Here is a 17,766-nt window from a genome sequence, read left to right as displayed (position 1 = left end):
AGAGCACAGTTGAACTTAGAGAACAGCAAAACCCACTAGCTTTACTTTTAAAAGTGTGTTTTCATCAGTAGCCCTTGATGAATTTTAAACAAATTACCTCCTGGTCTCTTGCGCTCCAGCTCAGATGTGTGTTTTTTTTTGGTTTTTTTTGTCTCTCCTCCATCCAACATATTCCTGAAGGAACGTGAGGTGACCTTGAAGTTCTGACACAGGTTATTTAATCACAGTGTTTACAGCGAGTTTCTCAATCCCGCGAGGTTAGAAGCGTTTTGTACGGCATGTTTCTTCTCGGAGTCGATGCCCCGTCGTGAGTTTGCACCAATTAGCATAATATTAAGAATTGCACTGATGATTCTTGTGTGACTGCAAACATGCTGTCAGAGTTGAAAGGGGGGAAAAAATGCTATCAAATAACATAGAAGTTTGTTTCAGCCAGTGTGGATTTGAAAGGCTCGAAAACAAAGATTCAGATGTGTAGCTTCTCCAGAAGTCTTGCTGGGAATGCAAATGGTAGCGCTGCCACTGTTTATATCCCATCGACTATTTCATGGATATTCATGATCTCCAGAGGATGAACTGCTTTGGTGTTGAGTATTCTTCTACACTGTGAATAAATCCAGAAACCAGATAAAATACTGAATATCAGGTATGATAATCAGACTGGCTAATAATCAGTTGACCTGTTATAAAAGAAAGATTGTTTTGTTTAGTCACACAAGGCTGGGTCATAGAGCTGACAAGTTTACCACAATAAAATGCTTCTTTTCAGTTCATACTGATAGATTTTGCTAATTTTAATGACCTATTTTATTAAAGACGAACAAAAAAACAAGACTTTATTTGAATTTAACCACGTTAGGCTGTTATTTGAGGTACACAGGTGGTAATTTTGACGTTACCACAACAATGAAAAACACGTAAGTATAATAAATAAGTAAGGATAAAGAAATGATGTCACTGTGATACACGTTAAGTAAAACAACAAGGTTCAGCTTGACAGTATTAATGTAAAATGAATGAATGAAATGAAATGAAAAATACTTTATTTATCCCAGAAGGGAAATTCAATGTGCAATTTTGTGCAGCTCTGTATGTCATTTTACTTTTTTTTTTAGAGTCGGCCAATTATGACAGAAACATACCTAAAAAAAAATAATAATAATAGCACTCTCATCGGCTTCAGCTGCACTTTGTGTTTAGTTTTGGAAGTAGCACATATTAGCATCCTAACACCTGACTTGTTGTTTGAAGTTTACCGGCGTTAACATTTAACCAAAGTACAAAAGAACCACCAAAGACACATAGTCTAGTCAATTTTTAAGGATAAGATCTTCATTTCATTCAAAAGGAACCGTTTATGGTCATATTTTCTGTCAAACTCCCATAATGCTGCACTGGTTAAGACAAGTTCAACTGTTGTTATCTTTACTAAGCACAACCTTAATCCACTATATGGAAGAGAAGAATTGTATTATTTCTGACTACATACAACAAATCTGTTTAATTCGCTAAGATTGCTGGCATTAAGGCGGGAAATGGTAATAAATAGCGACTACATGCTAAAGTAATACATCTCAAAGTCTATTACGCTAATTGCGGGACATAAAACGAGCTTCGTCCACTCGTGTCATGTGCGTGTCAGATCCGTGCAGCTGCATCAAGGCCGCCTCGCTCCTGAGCCTTCACCCCGGGTCACATTTCATGCTGATCATTTGGCCGTTATCTAGTCTAACCACGCTTCGCCCTCTTCCATCTAGCCAACCTCGCCCCGTTGCATGATGGGATTGATTGCCTCCTTGATGCCGGGGATCATGCCCCGTAACCAAATAGTGTTTTGAAGGCTCGTTGCATAACCGCGGAGGCCTGCGCCGCGTACAGAATGATGAATCGAAGTCAGGTTTGCTGCGTCGGGAGCGTTTGAAGGCAGACTAAAAGGAAGCAAGCAGCGTGTGCTCTCCAGAGGAATGCTTATCTATGACACGGATGTTGTATAATGCAGGAGCTCAGACGCAGCTTTTTTCAGGGGAAACTCCATTTGAGCCTTGTCGTACACAAAGTGGGCTTTTTTTAAAAAATGTAAAGCAGTTTGTGCTTCGTGGTGATGGTCCCATTAGTACCACTTTTTTTTTTTAGTAAACCACCTTTTATCATATTTACATTTGTACATGTTGTTACTAATGGCTGAAGTCATTCATAAACACAGTAGAACATTTTTTGGAGTTCCTCTGGCAGGTGTTCATCCTCCAGCAGAGCACTTTTTAGCTCTTAAATTCATTCACGTTCTACAAAACCCCTCGAAACGTTTGGTTATTAACAACAATTATTAACAACTGCAGCAGAGCTTCAACAGTTTATTGTTTCAGTCATTTTTTTAAAGCAAAAATGCCCCAAATCCACTTTTGTCAGCTTCTCAAATCTGCTTTTTTTTAGTCTCACTTTGGTAGTAAGTTACTATTAGTGGATTTGTGATTGTAGTTTTGACAAAACAAGTCTTTTAAATATGTTAAATTGATCGGAAATGACATGAATAAATAACTAGTGGATTATTTATTATGAGAAATAATCATTAGTCGCAGCAGTTTTTATTCTGTAAGATGTTATTCTTGGTATTAACATACTACTGTATTCATAAGTACTAGAAGTAAATTAAAGATAAATAAAAGATTAGACATTTAAGGAAGTGATAAATAATGATGTTCATTATGTGAGAGGACAGAACATAGTGCCAGATCAGTAGAGTAACTGACTAAGCTCCATTTATGTGTTGATATTAACTTAAAACTAATAAAAATTGCGATACACATCCAGTTGCCATGAATTAGGCAAACCAAGCTCTTACAAAATTAACCACACAAAGAGGTTTTTTTATTTCAAACTAAAGCTCACCCGTCATGAGAATGCATTTTTTGTCTGCCATGACGCTGAGTCCCTCTAATGCGAGATAAGGCTGATTAATCGGCCTAATTAATCTGATACGATGCTAAGACGGGCTCCTTGGCTTTCATACGCAGAAGATTAATGGCTGAGAAAAATGATCCGAAGATGAAACCTTTTTGTAACTTAAGACGTGAGACTTTTGGCTTTGAGCTGGCGGCCCGAGTTTGTGGAGAAAGACAGCTGCTGGCAGCAGGTGTGGCAGCTGCTGCCATGGGTTGACTTTGTCTTTCAACTGGAAGACAGTTGTGGTTTTGTAAGGCTGTCGTATGTTCAGCACTACAGAGCTCACTGGATCTACACGCTAAGAAATGAATGTTTTTCAGTATTTTTTAATTGTAATTTGTTGAACATTTTGATGTTATTTTAGAGATTTTCCCTGTTTTGTTAAATTACAGATGATAGCTAAAAAGAATCTCAGAAAAAAAACATTTTAAAAAAATTAATAAAAAATAAATACATTTTGTCAACATCAAAAATCTGTATTATAACAAACGGTAGTTATTTTACAAAATGACTCTTTTTTTTAAACTTTTACTTTTTTTAAAATCTGAAAAAGAAATCATTAGTTTACACATATTTGGTGTAATTAAAAAATAAAATAGAATTTATATATTAAAGGTAATTTTTACCAATTATTTCACATTTTGTCTGTTCCTTAAATTACAGCAAATATTGAATAAAATCACAAAAATGTATTCATTTACTTACACATTGAATATAAAAAAATCAATTCATTAATCTGTACATAATGTCCACATTAAAAACATGTATTATTATTAATAATTGTTTTTAGAAATCAATTCTTTCTTTTACAGTGTTTGGCATTAAAATGACCCCTTTTTAAAAATTGCATTTAAATCAGCAAAAATGCAAATATTTTACAGATAATTGCTTTTATTTGAAAGAAAAGTAAGTATATTAAAAATGGAAAAATGGGAAATCATTTTTTAACTGTTAATTTACAGATTGTTCCCATTTTCCTAAATTACAGATAATTAAAGAACTCATAATGTGTAACTGTAAAACTCTTCTACTGTATTTAAATCAGCTAAAAACAATAAGTTGTTTTACAAATAAATGCTGTTATTTTCCCTGTTTTTGAATTTGTCATTTTTTAATGTATTTTTAGTGGCACTGTTGCTTCCAGATTTTCAGTTTTATATGTATTTTGTTTTACGGTGTAGCTCAAAACACTGAGGTGCAGATTGATCTGAATAACCACGTTTAATCTGACGGTTTTGTGCGTCTCTGCCTGACTTCTGCAGGGTTCTCCATCAGCTCCCAGATGCCCGGCCCAGTGTGAGGCTGCCGGTCGAGGGGGGGAAGACGTGAGGACAGACAGACGGGATGAGCGGGGGAGCAGAGCAAGCTGACATCCTAAGCGTGCTCTCCCTGGTCAAGGAACGATGGAAAGTGGTAAGTGGCGTGTTTTCTCGGCCACAATGGGCGGCGTGTTCGTCCGGCCCCGTCGCCGCCTGTCCCTGGATCGCCCTCTGTTTCCCACCAACAGCAACTCTTTGTTCTCCGCACAATGCTCTATGAGTTCATCTGCTTTCTGTTAAAGTGTCTCACCTGTGGTTTCGACAGTTTGGGGTCGTGTCTCTCTGTCCAGGTAATGCGGATGCAGTATAGGGGATCCAAAAATAGCCCGTGTAGCTATTTGTGGCAGTGCAGTGTGTGCTATAGGCAGCAGCAGCAGCAGCAGCAGCAGTGATCCCCAGAGGCCCATGTCTCTCACTGCTATGCCAGCCAGGGCGCCATGTGAGGCTGTTATTCCTAACTGGCAGCCCGGTGCCTCTTCCTGTCTTCCAAGGAGTTACATAAGAATGCTGCGGCTAATCCCACAACTTTAGCTCCGAGTGCGACACACGGCTCCGTGTATGCATGGAGGACAGTGAAGGACACGTGGGGGCTTAAGGGGGAAATTAAAGCTGTAGTGGCGCCCAGAGGTGAGCGTGAAGAGGCGGAGCGGCCAGGAGGGAGGGAGCAGAAATAAAAGGAGGGAGCTTTGTGAAATCGGTCACCTTTTAATGAGAACAGGGTGCAAACATTCCGTCAGTGCAAATGCAATCAGCACAGAAAGAACGTGCAGGCGGGGGAATCACAGAGTCACATAAATTCCTGTCAGGTAACCATAAGAGGCTTCACCTCGTCATTCTGTACCACAGAATGAAATGGACTTCTGTGTATAGTGACACTAATGTTTGCAGTGTTTCAGTTAGTGTTTGCTGCATTCCCAGTCGAAAGCTACAGACATGCAGGAACTGTTTTTGATTGTTAGACATGCAATGACTTAATTCAACATGTTTTTAAGGGTTTGTTGTCCTGCTGGACTGCCAGATTGCTTTAAACGCAAGATGATGCTACCATTTCAAGGGTGGACTCAGTTCAAAGCTCACTGTTGTGTATTGAACCAGAATTATTTGTGCAACCGTTTACAACATTTATGGCGTCCTTCTTTACTCCTAACTTCTAAATAAATTGATGACTACTCCAACTGTAATGATTAATCAGTTAGATGTCAGCCATTAAATTAATCATCAACTATTTTGGTAATTGATTTATCAATTTGACAAGCTTTTTAAGGAAAAACATCCTAATTCTCTGATTCCAACTTCTTAATTTTGAATATTTCTGCTTTCTTTCCTCCTTTATGTCAGTGAACTGAATATCTTTTGGATGTAAACAAAACAAAACATTCAAAGGTGACATCTTGGGCCACTGATTTGGATTTTTTACTCTTTGAGAGAACCAACAACTAATGGTTATTTTATAAAATATTTAACAGATTTTCCACAATAAAAATGATCCTAATAATTTGTTTTTTGATCACATCCCTATAAAACAAGGGTTTTGCAGGTATTTGCTAATTAATAAATCTGGAGATTATTCACCAGTGGGTTTGACAGGCGTGTTATCTTTTTTAAAAATCATCAAAATTACACCATTTTTTAGAGGTAGAGATGGTAAAAACAAACAGAATAGTCAGATTGTTAGCTTTCTGTTGCTCCTTAAACAAGTGTATGATGTACAGTTTCAAGGGGATAAATAACCAAATCTAACTTGAAATTGTTATTTTATTCATGTCACTTTATTTTACATGACTCATCTAAAAATTCACCAACAATAAGTAGTTTTCAGTAATCAGATTCTGTTTAAAAACAAATATTATTTGCTTTTTGATGCAACCATCAATATATTAGTGACTCTGCTGCAACCAAAATTTCTCCAGACAAAAATTCTGTGACTTTTTGTCCATAATGGGCTGAACTGCAGGCTGTGTTTACACAGAGCAAATAGGAGACAAGAAAAATGAATTAGAAACATAAGTAGTGAAATATCCATAAAATGTAGAAACACCATGTTTTTCTAGTGTTGGTAACACTTGTGGGCAAATGTTGAACATGTTGATTTAATACAACACTGTAAAAATGGTAGAAATTCCTTTTTTTAATAATTTATGGCGTTGTAACTTTGATATACTGCACAGAAGACATTTTTAGTTCTCCCTGCTTCTAGTCATGGTTGTGCTGCTTCCATAGAGGTGCAAGACTTTATATTGTGGTGAAAAATGAGCCGTCGGTGAGGAAAAATGGGTCAGGGGCAAATAAACGCTCGAAAAACTGCTTGGGTTCAAGAGGGTTAAACGTTATACCTGCTGAACATCAGCCCGTTTTACCTGGATTACTTTTTACAACAGGTTGATGACACATGCATTCGTAGCCAAAACAGTGAAATCACCTCGATGTCACAGGTTTTGATTTAGCTTTTCACCTTCATGAACACATTGCCGTAGCAGCAGCGCTGTAATGAACACCGCTGTTGTTTTACACTGTTGCTGACATGAAACCTCAGTAGAGAAAATGAATTACCTCATCCCTTGAAGGTGGATTAAGGCGCCATTTTGGTGAGATGTTGTCCTTGACCTCTTTACCTGCACTCTGTTTTTTCTACATTTAAATCCTTACACTGTGTCTCACCATCTCCCTCCAGGTGAAGAAGATCGGGGGTGGTGGGTTTGGGGAGATCTACGAGGCGCTGGACCTGTTGACGCGGGTCAGCGTGGCGCTGAAGGTGGAGTCGGCCCAGCAGCCCAAACAGGTGCTGAAGATGGAGGTCGCCGTGCTCAAGAAGCTCCAAGGTGAGTCGAAATGGATTTAGTTGGGTTCGGTTACTGGAACGGATTGATCCTCTCTGACACACTGACCTATTGAGTCGCCCCCCAAACATGGGTATCGTATGTATTAATATCATTAGACATAACCTGAGGAGAATTTGTGTTGGATTGAGACGAAGGAGCTCTGCCTCTTGGCATGTTTATTTTCTCCCCAGCCATCCAGGAAATGTCATGCTAGTAGAAAAGGCAGGGATAGCCTGCGTGCATCGATAGCAGAGTAGACTAATCTCTCCCTCTGAGACCAGATATAGATCATCTGACTCATCTGAAAACACAATTTGGCCCAGGGTTCAGCACAATTTGCTCCAGTCTCCGCAGTGGAAAACACACCCCTGCTGTCCTCGCTGTTCAACGGGAACGCCGGATAAATCGCTCCGTGTGTCACATCTTGTCTTTTAATGATAGAAACGGGAGGAGGCGAGGTGCTTGTAGTGTGTGTTTGCGTGCTTGGACGTCTTTCAGAGAAGCAGAGAAACAGGATCAACGTTGCACTCCTTCAGGGGGGATCGTATAGTTTTACTCCGTTCTCTCTCTCTTTTTTTTAACCATGTTTTTCCCCCTCTGTCTTCCTTCCTGCCTTTTAAGTCTTTTTTTTTCTCCCCCCACCCTCTCCTCTGAGAAGAAAAAAAAAATCAATGGGCTTGGATCATGTTTGCTGTCTAATGGCTTCAGCCTGGAGCATCATGGTTGTGTTGCTTCCTGAGGGAACCAGCATGTAACTCGAGGCAGGCTGAACTCCAACCCCCCCACCCCCAAAACATTGCTGACCCGCCCAGCTGTAAAGACTAAACATCCAAAGAACACTTGTGGGTCGTACTGAGCTCATTTTAGCCTTATTTCAATTTATTTTACCCTTAAATGGGAATTCGGTGACAGCTGGCAGGGTGAAGTGTTGTGTATTCAACATGGAGGCCTTGTTTGCATTCGGTGCTGCAGCCTGCCAGCCAGTGCAGCAAAGTCCTCTGAGATGCATGCACACACACACAGGGCGTTCATGCACATGTGCAGACCTGGTGTTGTAGCCTGTAAATCAGCCGAGCAGCCAAACTGGGGAGCTTGGGAGGGCAGGGAGACTGGAGAGCGAAGGGTAGCAGAGCATGGGCACTGCCACGATTCATAAATGATGCAGCTGAGATGTCCCCTAACCGGAAATCTCTCTTCTTCTCACAGGTAAAGACCACGTGTGTCGCTTCGTGGGATGCGGCCGCAACGACCGCTTCAACTACGTGGTGATGGAGCTTCAGGTCGGTTCCCAGCGTGGGGAACACTCAATACATTTTCAGCTTCTTTCTCTGTGCGACAAATCAGACTCCTGACAAAACAATCGAGACTTAATTATTCATCAAGAAATGTCAAACATTTACTGGTTTCAGTCTCTACAATAAGGATTTCCTGCTATTTTTTGAAAATGTTTTATAGGTTTAAACTGTTGGCTGTACAAGCCGAGCAATTTAAAAAACACAATTGAGAGCTCTGGGAAACTGGGATTGGCATTTCAGACATTTCATACACTAAGTGATTCATCGGCAAATTAACTAAGAGATTACGGCAAGACTATGTAAAGAGTTGGCAATAAGAAAAGTCAGCATTTTTCTCATCTTACAGCACTTGTTCTGCTCTGATCTCCAGCTTTTGTAGGTTTGCAAAACCTTAGAGAGTGAGTAATTGTGCAGACTTGTGCTGTGTTTTAGTCAGTGATGCTGCGATTGTGTCATGTGCTCATAGCTGCCATTCGCCCAATGTGACAGCGTTTTTCCTGGAATGAGCCTTTGATTACATACAGTAAACGCATTGAGTCTGTGTCCTTATTTGACTGAATTCTAAGCGTTTTTCTGCTATTTTGGAACATTTGAGAAGGAAAAACGTCCATTACGTTTGAGTAAATTAAATCCTAATTAACAAAACTAGTTAAAATAGTTTTTTGTTCTCCACTTTTATCATTTCGCCGCTGGTGATTTTCCTTCGCTGCTGCCAAAAAACCTCTTTGGGAGGCACCAAAAATTCCCCTATGCAGAAAAAACAGTGCTTGACATTCTCAGTATAATTCAGTCCTACATCCAACTATCTTGAGTTTTAGCTCTGACCTTGATTTGACTTCGACAGAGAGACATCACGCCCTTCTTCTTCTTTATTCTATGTTGAAACCGAACCAGATAAATATTTCAGAAAATGCTATAAATGCTGCTTCACATGAATAATACAGCTACGAACATACATTGAAGCAATCCGGACGTACGGGTGCATGAACACTACACGTATTATCCTCAAACAGATGAAACAGACTGCAGAGTATGAAGCATTAAAAGGCATTTATAGCAATAATGCTCCTCTGTAGAATCTCATCCTGCAGGTTGGTGACCTACTGCTGTGAACCGTAGGTGTCAAATTAGTTTCAGTCATTGCATCCACCACATGAGGCTATATTAAACAAGTCATGATCGCAAATTCGCTTGTGCGCTTTCTGAATTTGATGATAGCTAGGCTTTGAGTGTTTTTAAAAGTGCAGTCTGGTTGTGATTTATACAAGCGTACCCACAGGAATGGCGCGTTTTCCGGCACTGCGCTGGCTCCCTACCGCTCCATGTGTTTATTTATAGCTGATGTGTGCAGCTGAATTAGTGTTTTTCCTGCCTGTTGACTTGCTTCCTGTCCGCTCTGTCAAATATTTCAGTCAGTAAAACCTTTTTCTAATGGTTTTATTTTTATTTTGTATTATTAGTCAGATATATGTTCCTGGATTGCAGCAAAAAAAAGAAACCCAGCTCGGGGAATTTAATACTTTTTTTTTCTTACGATATTTGTTGAATTTAGTAGGTTTGGGGCTCAATTAAAAATGTATCACAAAGCTCAGGTTTTAGACAACTGACAGGTCTTGAATTTGGTCTTTCAGGGTCGTAACCTGGCCGACTTGAGGAGGAGTATGACTCGGGGAACCTTCAGCATCAGCACCACCCTGCGTCTGGGCCGCCAGATCCTGGAGGCCATAGAGAGCATCCACTCTGTCGGCTTCCTGCATCGTGACATCAAACCGGTGCGTCACTCAGTTGTGCAGCCGAGGCTATATCTCCTCGTCTCTTATTTCATTACCTAGAACCTCTATGTATTCATATCACATGAGAATATGATCATTTCTTGCAGTTTGACCCTGCTATTTTTTTTCTATTTTTGGCTGCTGGTAATATTGCAGATTCACTAAGTTGGCTCAGCATGAGCGCTGGCCTACTGCCTGAAAGTAACAGAATGTAAATGTTGCCATGTCTTCTGAGCTGCTGTATTAAATTATCTTCCCCCATCGGAACACATTTGTCCCCCGAGAGCTACATGAAGATAAACACTCGTTAAATTTTTACTGCATTTACATTTCACACCTAATCAAATTTTGCCTGCTGCAGTCCAACTTCGCCATGGGTCGCTTCCCCAGTACCTGTCGAACCTGCTACATGCTGGACTTCGGTTTGGCTCGCCAGTTCACCAACTCTTGCCAGGAAGTCCGACCTGTAAGTGCCTAAAGCCTGTTAATGTTTTTATACTGAGAATGGGTCTGATTTCTATTTGCAATGCAGAAGGTATCACTTGAAGCAATAAAAAAATAGCTATGAAATTACAACCCGATATGAGTTTTTGTACGTTTCAGTTTATTGCTTTGGCTTTACAGACATTTCTTAACACTTTTTTCCTCATTTCTCACTACAGCATTAAGCTTCTACTTAATAAAAAGCTGTGATTAATTCACTGTACTCTGCCTGCTCAGCTCTAAACACAAGAAAGTTTGTACCAGGCTGGTGAATATAGTGGAGCATTTAGAAGCTATAAAGCCAAATATATGTCCTGTCTCTAAGGTGGAGACCAAAACAGAGCTAAAAAGTAATTATTCAGTTTGTTGGGTGGCCTGTAACCCACCTCAAAATAAACGCTAGCATTGTTCTGCATGTGCTGCATCACAGGTTTGTCATATTAAAAGCTTTAAAAGCTTTGAATGCTTCACTTTGTTGCCCCCAAGTGGCCAAAAATGTTAATTAATGGATTTTTTATGTTAAAAAATGCTATTCAGGGGTGAGGGTTAGAAATTGAATCATTTCTTTTTACATTTTCGTGTTGTTTTTACCTCAGTTTTTCAGAATTTCTGCAAAAGTGGTTTGGATCGAACCATAAACTGATTAGATTACATCCGAATTCAATTGCTGTACCTATTTTTGTTTGTCAGCCCCGTCCAGTGGCTGGTTTCAGAGGGACGGTCCGCTACGCATCCGTCAATGCACACAAGAATAAGGTCAGTGTCTGTCTAACATGTGAAAGAGCATCTGTGTGATCTCTGATGGTCTCACTATCCATAACATTCTCTCTTTTTTTTGTCATGATTTGTTGAAAAGCAAATATTTTTCATCATTGTTGACTCAAAGCCGGTGTCATTCTGCAGGAAATGGGTCGTCACGATGACCTGTGGTCTCTCTTCTACATGCTGGTGGAGTTTCTGGTCGGCCAGCTGCCGTGGAGGAAGATCAAGGACAAAGTGAGGATAACCAAGCACTGAACAATCTTGTCTCGGTTGCTCTAAGTGGAGACTTTATAACAGATGTGTTCATCCTCAGGAACATGTTGGGAAGCTGAAGGAGACATACGACCATCGTCTGATGCTCAAACACCTGCCGGCAGAGTTCGGTGTCTTCTTAGAACACATCTCCAGCCTCGACTACTTCACCAAGCCTGACTACCAGGTAACACCAGGGTCTAAATTGGGTTTAATAAAGAGGGAAGCTATTCCTGTGTTATCATTTGCTGATTTCTGCTACAGTTTCATATTCCTCTCGCTCAAAGACAAAGTGAATCGTGCAGCACATGACCTAGAAACGTCTGTTCAAGGTCTTTAAACACCAAAAGCGTCCATTTTCTGTTGACTTCTGTGGAATCGTCCTGAATACAAACTCACACCAAGGTTGATTATGCCGTTTCGTGTTGTTGCAGCTGCTGATGTCAGTGTTTGACAACAGCATGAAAACCTACAATGTTGTGGAGAATGACCCCTACGACTGGGAGCGGACCAGCACAGATGGCACCCTGACGATCAGTGCCAGTGCCACGACGCCGCAACACCACACCCGCCTCACTCCGGCACACATGGGGTAGGTTAAACACCAATACGCTGGGAGTGGAATTATTTTGGGTTTTAGGTTCTATCTATTCAGTAACTCATGCACCTTTTGTTGTCACAGCATGGCGAACGCCTCCCTGATCCCTGGCGACCTGCTGAGGGAGAATACGGACGAGGTTCTGCAGGACGAACAGCTCAGCGATGTGGAGAACAACCCTGCTCCCGAGCGCCTGCCGGGTTCTCCCCTCCACCCACACCGCAACCAGGAGGCTGACGTCTGGGAGGAGCTGGATCGCAACCGTAACCGCATCAGGACGGCAGTCTGGAAGGTAGACTACTGAGTTATCTCACAAGTGAAATTCATCAGTTTTGTTGGTTTAAAAAAAAAAGTTACAGTCAAACATCAATGGGTTCAACAGGCGGCAACGGAGGAGGAACACAGCAACAACCAGGGCAACCAAGGACACCAGAGCCCCTACGCTGGGCCAAGCCTGGGTTCGCCTGTCAAACTGCACTCTGAGGTGGTGCCTTCAGATCGTGACGGTCCTCTGCTGAGGAAACTCCGCAATATCCACAGCTTTGAGCTAGAGAGGCGGCTTGGTTTGGAATCCAAACCCAGTCCAGAACGCTTTGTGGATGCCTGGTAAGTCTATCAAAAAACAACTTGTGTTTGTTGTCTCATTTCCTTTGGGTAGATCACACAGGTGATTCTTTGCAACTGTCTTGTGTCTGTTCAGTTCAGCAAAGCAGCAGCTTGGCACCCAGCACCAAGAGAAGGAGGCTGACGGAGCTGCGATCATCCCAGTAACTCAGGGTCAAGCTGTAACCGCCGGGGAGCGTCCAGATAGGGTCTGGCACTACGATGAGGAGTTCCTGTCTGGTGGAGGTTCTCCTAAGCCAGCTTCCCCTGGATCTATGGAGCAGGGAGAGGGGGCAGCCAGCAGTGGGGGCTTCGTGGCCCTCAATTTGAGCTCTGGGAGGCAGGACATTGACTCAAGGGAGTGGGTAATGGTGGAGCGGCCCAGCGGCTCTCCAGGAGCCAAAGTCACCGCCAGCCCTTCGGAGGAGGATGAGGAGCCGGAGGTGCTCCAACCAGAGGATCAGTCTCCTGGATGGGGAAAAGGCAGCCCAGGGCCTAGCTCTGGAAAAGCTAAGCAAGAAAGCATGGCTTCTTCCAAGGGAAGTGCAAAAATGGACAAGTTGGAGCTTAGCGTGGGCCCTGTAGGGGCTCTGCCACCCGTCACTCCAACCAGCCCGGCTGAAGCTCTGGCTGAGGGAGTCCTCACTCAGGTAAGCGCTTTCATTTGAAGGCCATCTCACAACATGGCATACATGATACTGACTGTAGTCAGCATTTTACAATGTTAAAAAGCTGCACAGAGTCAGAGTTCTAGGTATAGAACTTCAATGCTAATGTCATACAACAATCAGAGTTCCACCAGCTGCATCTTGCTGTAGTTTGAAGCTAAATGTTACTGCTTTGTGTTGGCTCGCTTCTTCACTTGTGTGTATTTGTTAGACAAAGTTATTTGTGACACAACTTCAGAGCTTTTTATCAGATCACAGCATGGGAAAAAGAGAGCTCATGGCTTTAAAATGCGCTTTAATTTGCATTCGATAATCATGCCTAATTTTACCTTATTTGCAGAGTTTTGTGTTTAGTTGGGTTTTTTTACTTCCCGAATTACTGATTTATTTCTAAAGTATGTTTTGGTTTGTTTAGCTTAAATTACTTTTTTTGCTCCTTTACTATTCATAACCTCCCAGTAGCCCAGAGTCCAGTTCTACATTTCTGTGGTGACAGCTTTTGCTCAAATTGTTGAGCAGCTTTTAACTACAAAGAGAATAAACGGGCTGTCTGTTCCTCACTGTCCCCTGAACTGCTGCCTAACCAAAAACCCTCCTACCCCATGTCCTTGATCCCTTCGTAGCCTAAGAGAATTCCCAAAACTACCTAGTAATCCTTTCGTGGCTTTACCTGTTCAGGTACACCGTGCTCCCCTCACCAGGGCGACCAGTTTGTCCTGCCTCACAGCACTTCCACCACACGTCCTCCTCCTTCTTCTCACTCCCTCACCAATCTCACAACCCCTCCTCTCTCCCACTTCTTCCCTTCCCCTCTCTTAGCTCCCCACCTCTCCTCCGTCTCTGCCCGAGGAGGTCGCGATCCGGACATCCAGCCCCATCCCTCTGCGCTCTCCCAGCCCTCACACCCTCCTGACCACCCTGTCGGACCCGCTGCACCAGCGCCAGCCGCCGGGCCTGAGGCGCAGCCAGTCCGCCGACCAGCAGCAGCAGGAACGCCCCTCCTCTTCCTCCTCCTGCCACGCCTCCCTACCTCTGCCACCAAACCCCGCCCCCGGCACTCGCTCACCCAGTCGCAGGAAACTGCCGGCCATCCCCGCTGGTGCTGCCAACACCAAGTTTCCCTCAGTCATTCGCATCACCCGAGCCCAGCTTCAGCAGGTGATGAGCCCCATCACAATCCCATAAAAAAAACCAGACCTCCTTTCAGTTTCCTCTACATCAGTAGGAATCCACCTGCTGTCAACATTTTTGTTCTTTCTTTTCTTTTCTTTTCTTTTTTTTTTTGTTTAAGTTGCTAGTTTTGGCTTCTTTGTTCATTTGGCTTGCTTATTGTGTTGCTGTCAGGCAGCTCTCTCCAGAAACCATGAAGGGCATTGTGCAGGCCAGACAGAGCATGGGTCAGATGTGTCCTTGTGTCTGGACATGTGTTCTTGTGATCTGAATAGGGGTGTGTGTTTGTCTGATTGTGGCATGTGTGTTTGGAATGTCGAGTCATGACTACAGGTTGCATGGTCTCTTTTGTTTCAGATCGTCTTTGTCCTCTCTATCTTTCTCTTTCTCTCTCTCTCCCTGTATTTGTTCCTCACCCTCTCTTCGCTGAAGCCCCCTGCGAAGTTGCGTGAACGTTTCCTGTCCTACTTGCTGGTTTAGTACTCACAGCTTGACTGACACTGCCATAGCACTTTGTGTGTTTCGGTCTGATAATGGTAGCTATGGTATTGCATGCCGTTGCCAAACTAATCACCATTTATTACCCCATATTATATATTCTTCTCTGTTCACACATCTGCATCAGGCTCTTGCTGCAGATCTACAGCACAACTCGACATGTTGTAGTCTATCAGCAACAGACCTTTTGACAGTTAGAATATTATTCCCATTTTTAGAGTGTTTTCTTATAAATAACACCTGTGTGTGTGTTTCTCTTTCCCTCCCATGTCTCCACCTCCCCTTTCCCCTCCAGTTGACAGCTCAGCGTCCCTCTGGGCTGTCCTCCCAGTCGGGATCAGACAGTGCTCCGCAGTGTCTCCTGCTGGAGAGGCGTGGCGAAGCTGAAACTGATGCTCAGCAGATCCAGGAGCACACAGCGGACATCAGCTCCCCCCAGGACCACGTGCCCACCCACCCGGGGACCCCAACAGACCCCCTGGCCGAGACGCTGGTCAATGGAGACATCCACGCCAAAGCTCAAAGCCCCGTGCCAAGCCGTGTGTCTTCCCCTCGTTCGCCGCGCTCGCCTCCACCGCGCTCGCCATCCTCTCCACGCTCCCCTCGCTCCCCTCACAGCCCCGTGTTCACCAACGGCCGCCTCTCACCTTCTGTCAACAGCCAAAGGGATTTAAATAACGGAGCATTCGGCAAGCTAAAAGACCCTGAGAATGATTCTGCCCCCGCTCCCTGTGCCACAGAGCCTCAGCTAAGGGGGGAGGTGGGTGGAGGAGTGAACCCGGCTCCAGAGCAGCAGACCACCGGCCCGGCCTCTTCCTCCCCCACTGGCCCCCGCAAAGATCCCAGCCGCAGGCACAGTCGCATCCCTGTGCTCGAGCCCTCCAGCCTGCTGGAGCTCCCTCCGCCGGGGTCTGCCAAGGAGAAACTCCTGCAGAAGAAAGCCAACCACCAGGGCCCGGTTCCCTCTCCCACTGCCTCGCCGTCCCTCTCTGACAGGCGTGGCCCCATGGTGGCCTCCCTCGCCAGGGATCCACTGTCCTCCACCTCCGACCGCTCTCAGGACGAGGACTCTCTGATGGGTTCCCGCTCGGACCGCCAGGGAGACGACGCTCCGTCTCTGTCCTCCTCCTCCAGCCCTTTGTCCCGCAAGAGCAGGATCCCTCGTCCTGTTCACTCGGCCTCTTCCGCTGAGCAGCTGGCTTCCCAATTCCTGCCGCGCCCACCGCCTGGAAAGCCACCTTGTCGCCCCACAGTGGAGGGCAGGTAATCTGCTGATTTGAATCTTTCAAGACATGAAAATTGAAAAATTAGCAAAACCATTATTGTTCTCAAAGCACTTAAGATACACAGCATGCGAGGAACAGCATGAAGACGAAACACTGTGAAATCCATTTAAAAGATTCCTTAGATCACTTTGTTTGCCTTTTTTTTTTGTCACACTGTGCTCTTATTGTATCTGGTTATTTAGTGTTGGAACATTCCTGCAATTTTCATGGCAAAGAACTGTGCTTAAAGCTGCAACTTGCCATTTTTATATTTGTGTTTGTGCACATAATACAGAATAGATACAACTTGGTTATTTGCCAAATCTAGCCTTTGGAAATGGTCAGACTTGCTTCCTGCCTTTGAAATATATTCCCTGCTGTTCCTCATAGCCCACCTTCCTTTTTCTTCCCGCTCAGGCTTAGGCGCTACCGCATCCGAGCCGGCAGCACCAGTGACTCAGACCTCCTGACATGCCTTGCTCAGCTGATGCATGGTTCCCGCGGCTCCCCCCTCCACCACCGCTCCTCGGCCCAGCACGGCGGCTCCAGGATGGGCATCTGCAGCCTGACCAGCTCCCCGCACCACCACCGCAGCTCCAGCGCCTCCCCGCGCAGCTCCTCCTCGCTGCAGCGCTCCGTCAGCTCCTCGCCCTCCCGCCACGAGCACCGGGGCGGCGGGGGAGGGGGCTGCCTGGGCCGCAGCCGCTCGCCTCCCAGCTTCTCCGGCTCGCCGCCTCCCCGCCGCTTCTACCCCCACCACCAGGAGTCCTGCTGCAGCCGCCAGGCGCGCACGGGCCCCTTCCACCTGTCCAGGGGCAAAGGCTGCAGCCGAGAGGGCAAGTGCTCCAGCAAGCTGAGCAGATAGTCGCCCACCGGGTTAGTGTTGCCACAGCAGAGGATGGGAAGATTCCTGTTATGATAGGATAGACGCCAGTCAGGATAAAAGCCTGAGACATCCTGTATAATCAGAAAAATAACTTGTTCCTCATTTATTTGCTGTTAGTCCGAGCTTTCCACATGTTACTGCTTCCCGATGCTCTCTTCAGTCCATCTACTTGCACGCAGGGTTTGTCATTCATTTATGTGCCCCGGCTAGCCTTTCAAGTCTCAGCATTGAAGCTGTTGGACTTGTGAAAGACAGATTTTGAAGAAGAATAGTGAAAATCTGTATGGCAGGAGCTAAAATATCCTGAATTGAACTCCAAAAACGCTGGTTCCTCGCATCATTTATCACCCCATGATGCAGAAAGAGCCACAGAGGACATTATACATACATCCACGGGCTGGATGATGATACGTGACAAGTGAACCGACCTCATCAG

The 17,766-nt window shown here is 44.3% G+C and overlaps 1 protein-coding gene across 1 annotated transcript in view; it reads left to right on the top strand.

The window, feature by feature from the left end:
• ttbk2a (tau tubulin kinase 2a) overlaps positions 1-17,504 on the top strand; it is an 18,994-nt gene extending 1,490 nt beyond the window's left edge. The window contains exons 2-16 of the mRNA XM_008277290.1: positions 4,203-4,353; positions 6,931-7,078; positions 8,285-8,358; positions 10,005-10,145; positions 10,507-10,611; positions 11,319-11,384; positions 11,532-11,624; positions 11,704-11,829; positions 12,077-12,234; positions 12,325-12,532; positions 12,623-12,846; positions 12,941-13,493; positions 14,331-14,669; positions 15,475-16,442; positions 16,862-17,504. Of these exons, the coding sequence (XP_008275512.1) occupies positions 4,285-4,353; positions 6,931-7,078; positions 8,285-8,358; positions 10,005-10,145; positions 10,507-10,611; positions 11,319-11,384; positions 11,532-11,624; positions 11,704-11,829; positions 12,077-12,234; positions 12,325-12,532; positions 12,623-12,846; positions 12,941-13,493; positions 14,331-14,669; positions 15,475-16,442; positions 16,862-17,309 (3,720 nt within the window). The 5' untranslated portion in view covers positions 4,203-4,284 and the 3' untranslated portion in view covers positions 17,310-17,504. The remainder of the gene's footprint in view (positions 1-4,202; positions 4,354-6,930; positions 7,079-8,284; positions 8,359-10,004; positions 10,146-10,506; positions 10,612-11,318; positions 11,385-11,531; positions 11,625-11,703; positions 11,830-12,076; positions 12,235-12,324; positions 12,533-12,622; positions 12,847-12,940; positions 13,494-14,330; positions 14,670-15,474; positions 16,443-16,861) is intronic.
• Positions 17,505-17,766: the final 262 nt, after the last annotated feature.

This window comes from Stegastes partitus, unplaced genomic scaffold (genome assembly GCF_000690725.1).
Source record: "Stegastes partitus isolate 25-593 unplaced genomic scaffold, Stegastes_partitus-1.0.2 Scaffold94, whole genome shotgun sequence".
Taxonomy (NCBI): Eukaryota; Metazoa; Chordata; class Actinopteri; family Pomacentridae; genus Stegastes; species Stegastes partitus.
This window is presented reverse-complemented; position numbering and strand designations above follow the sequence as displayed.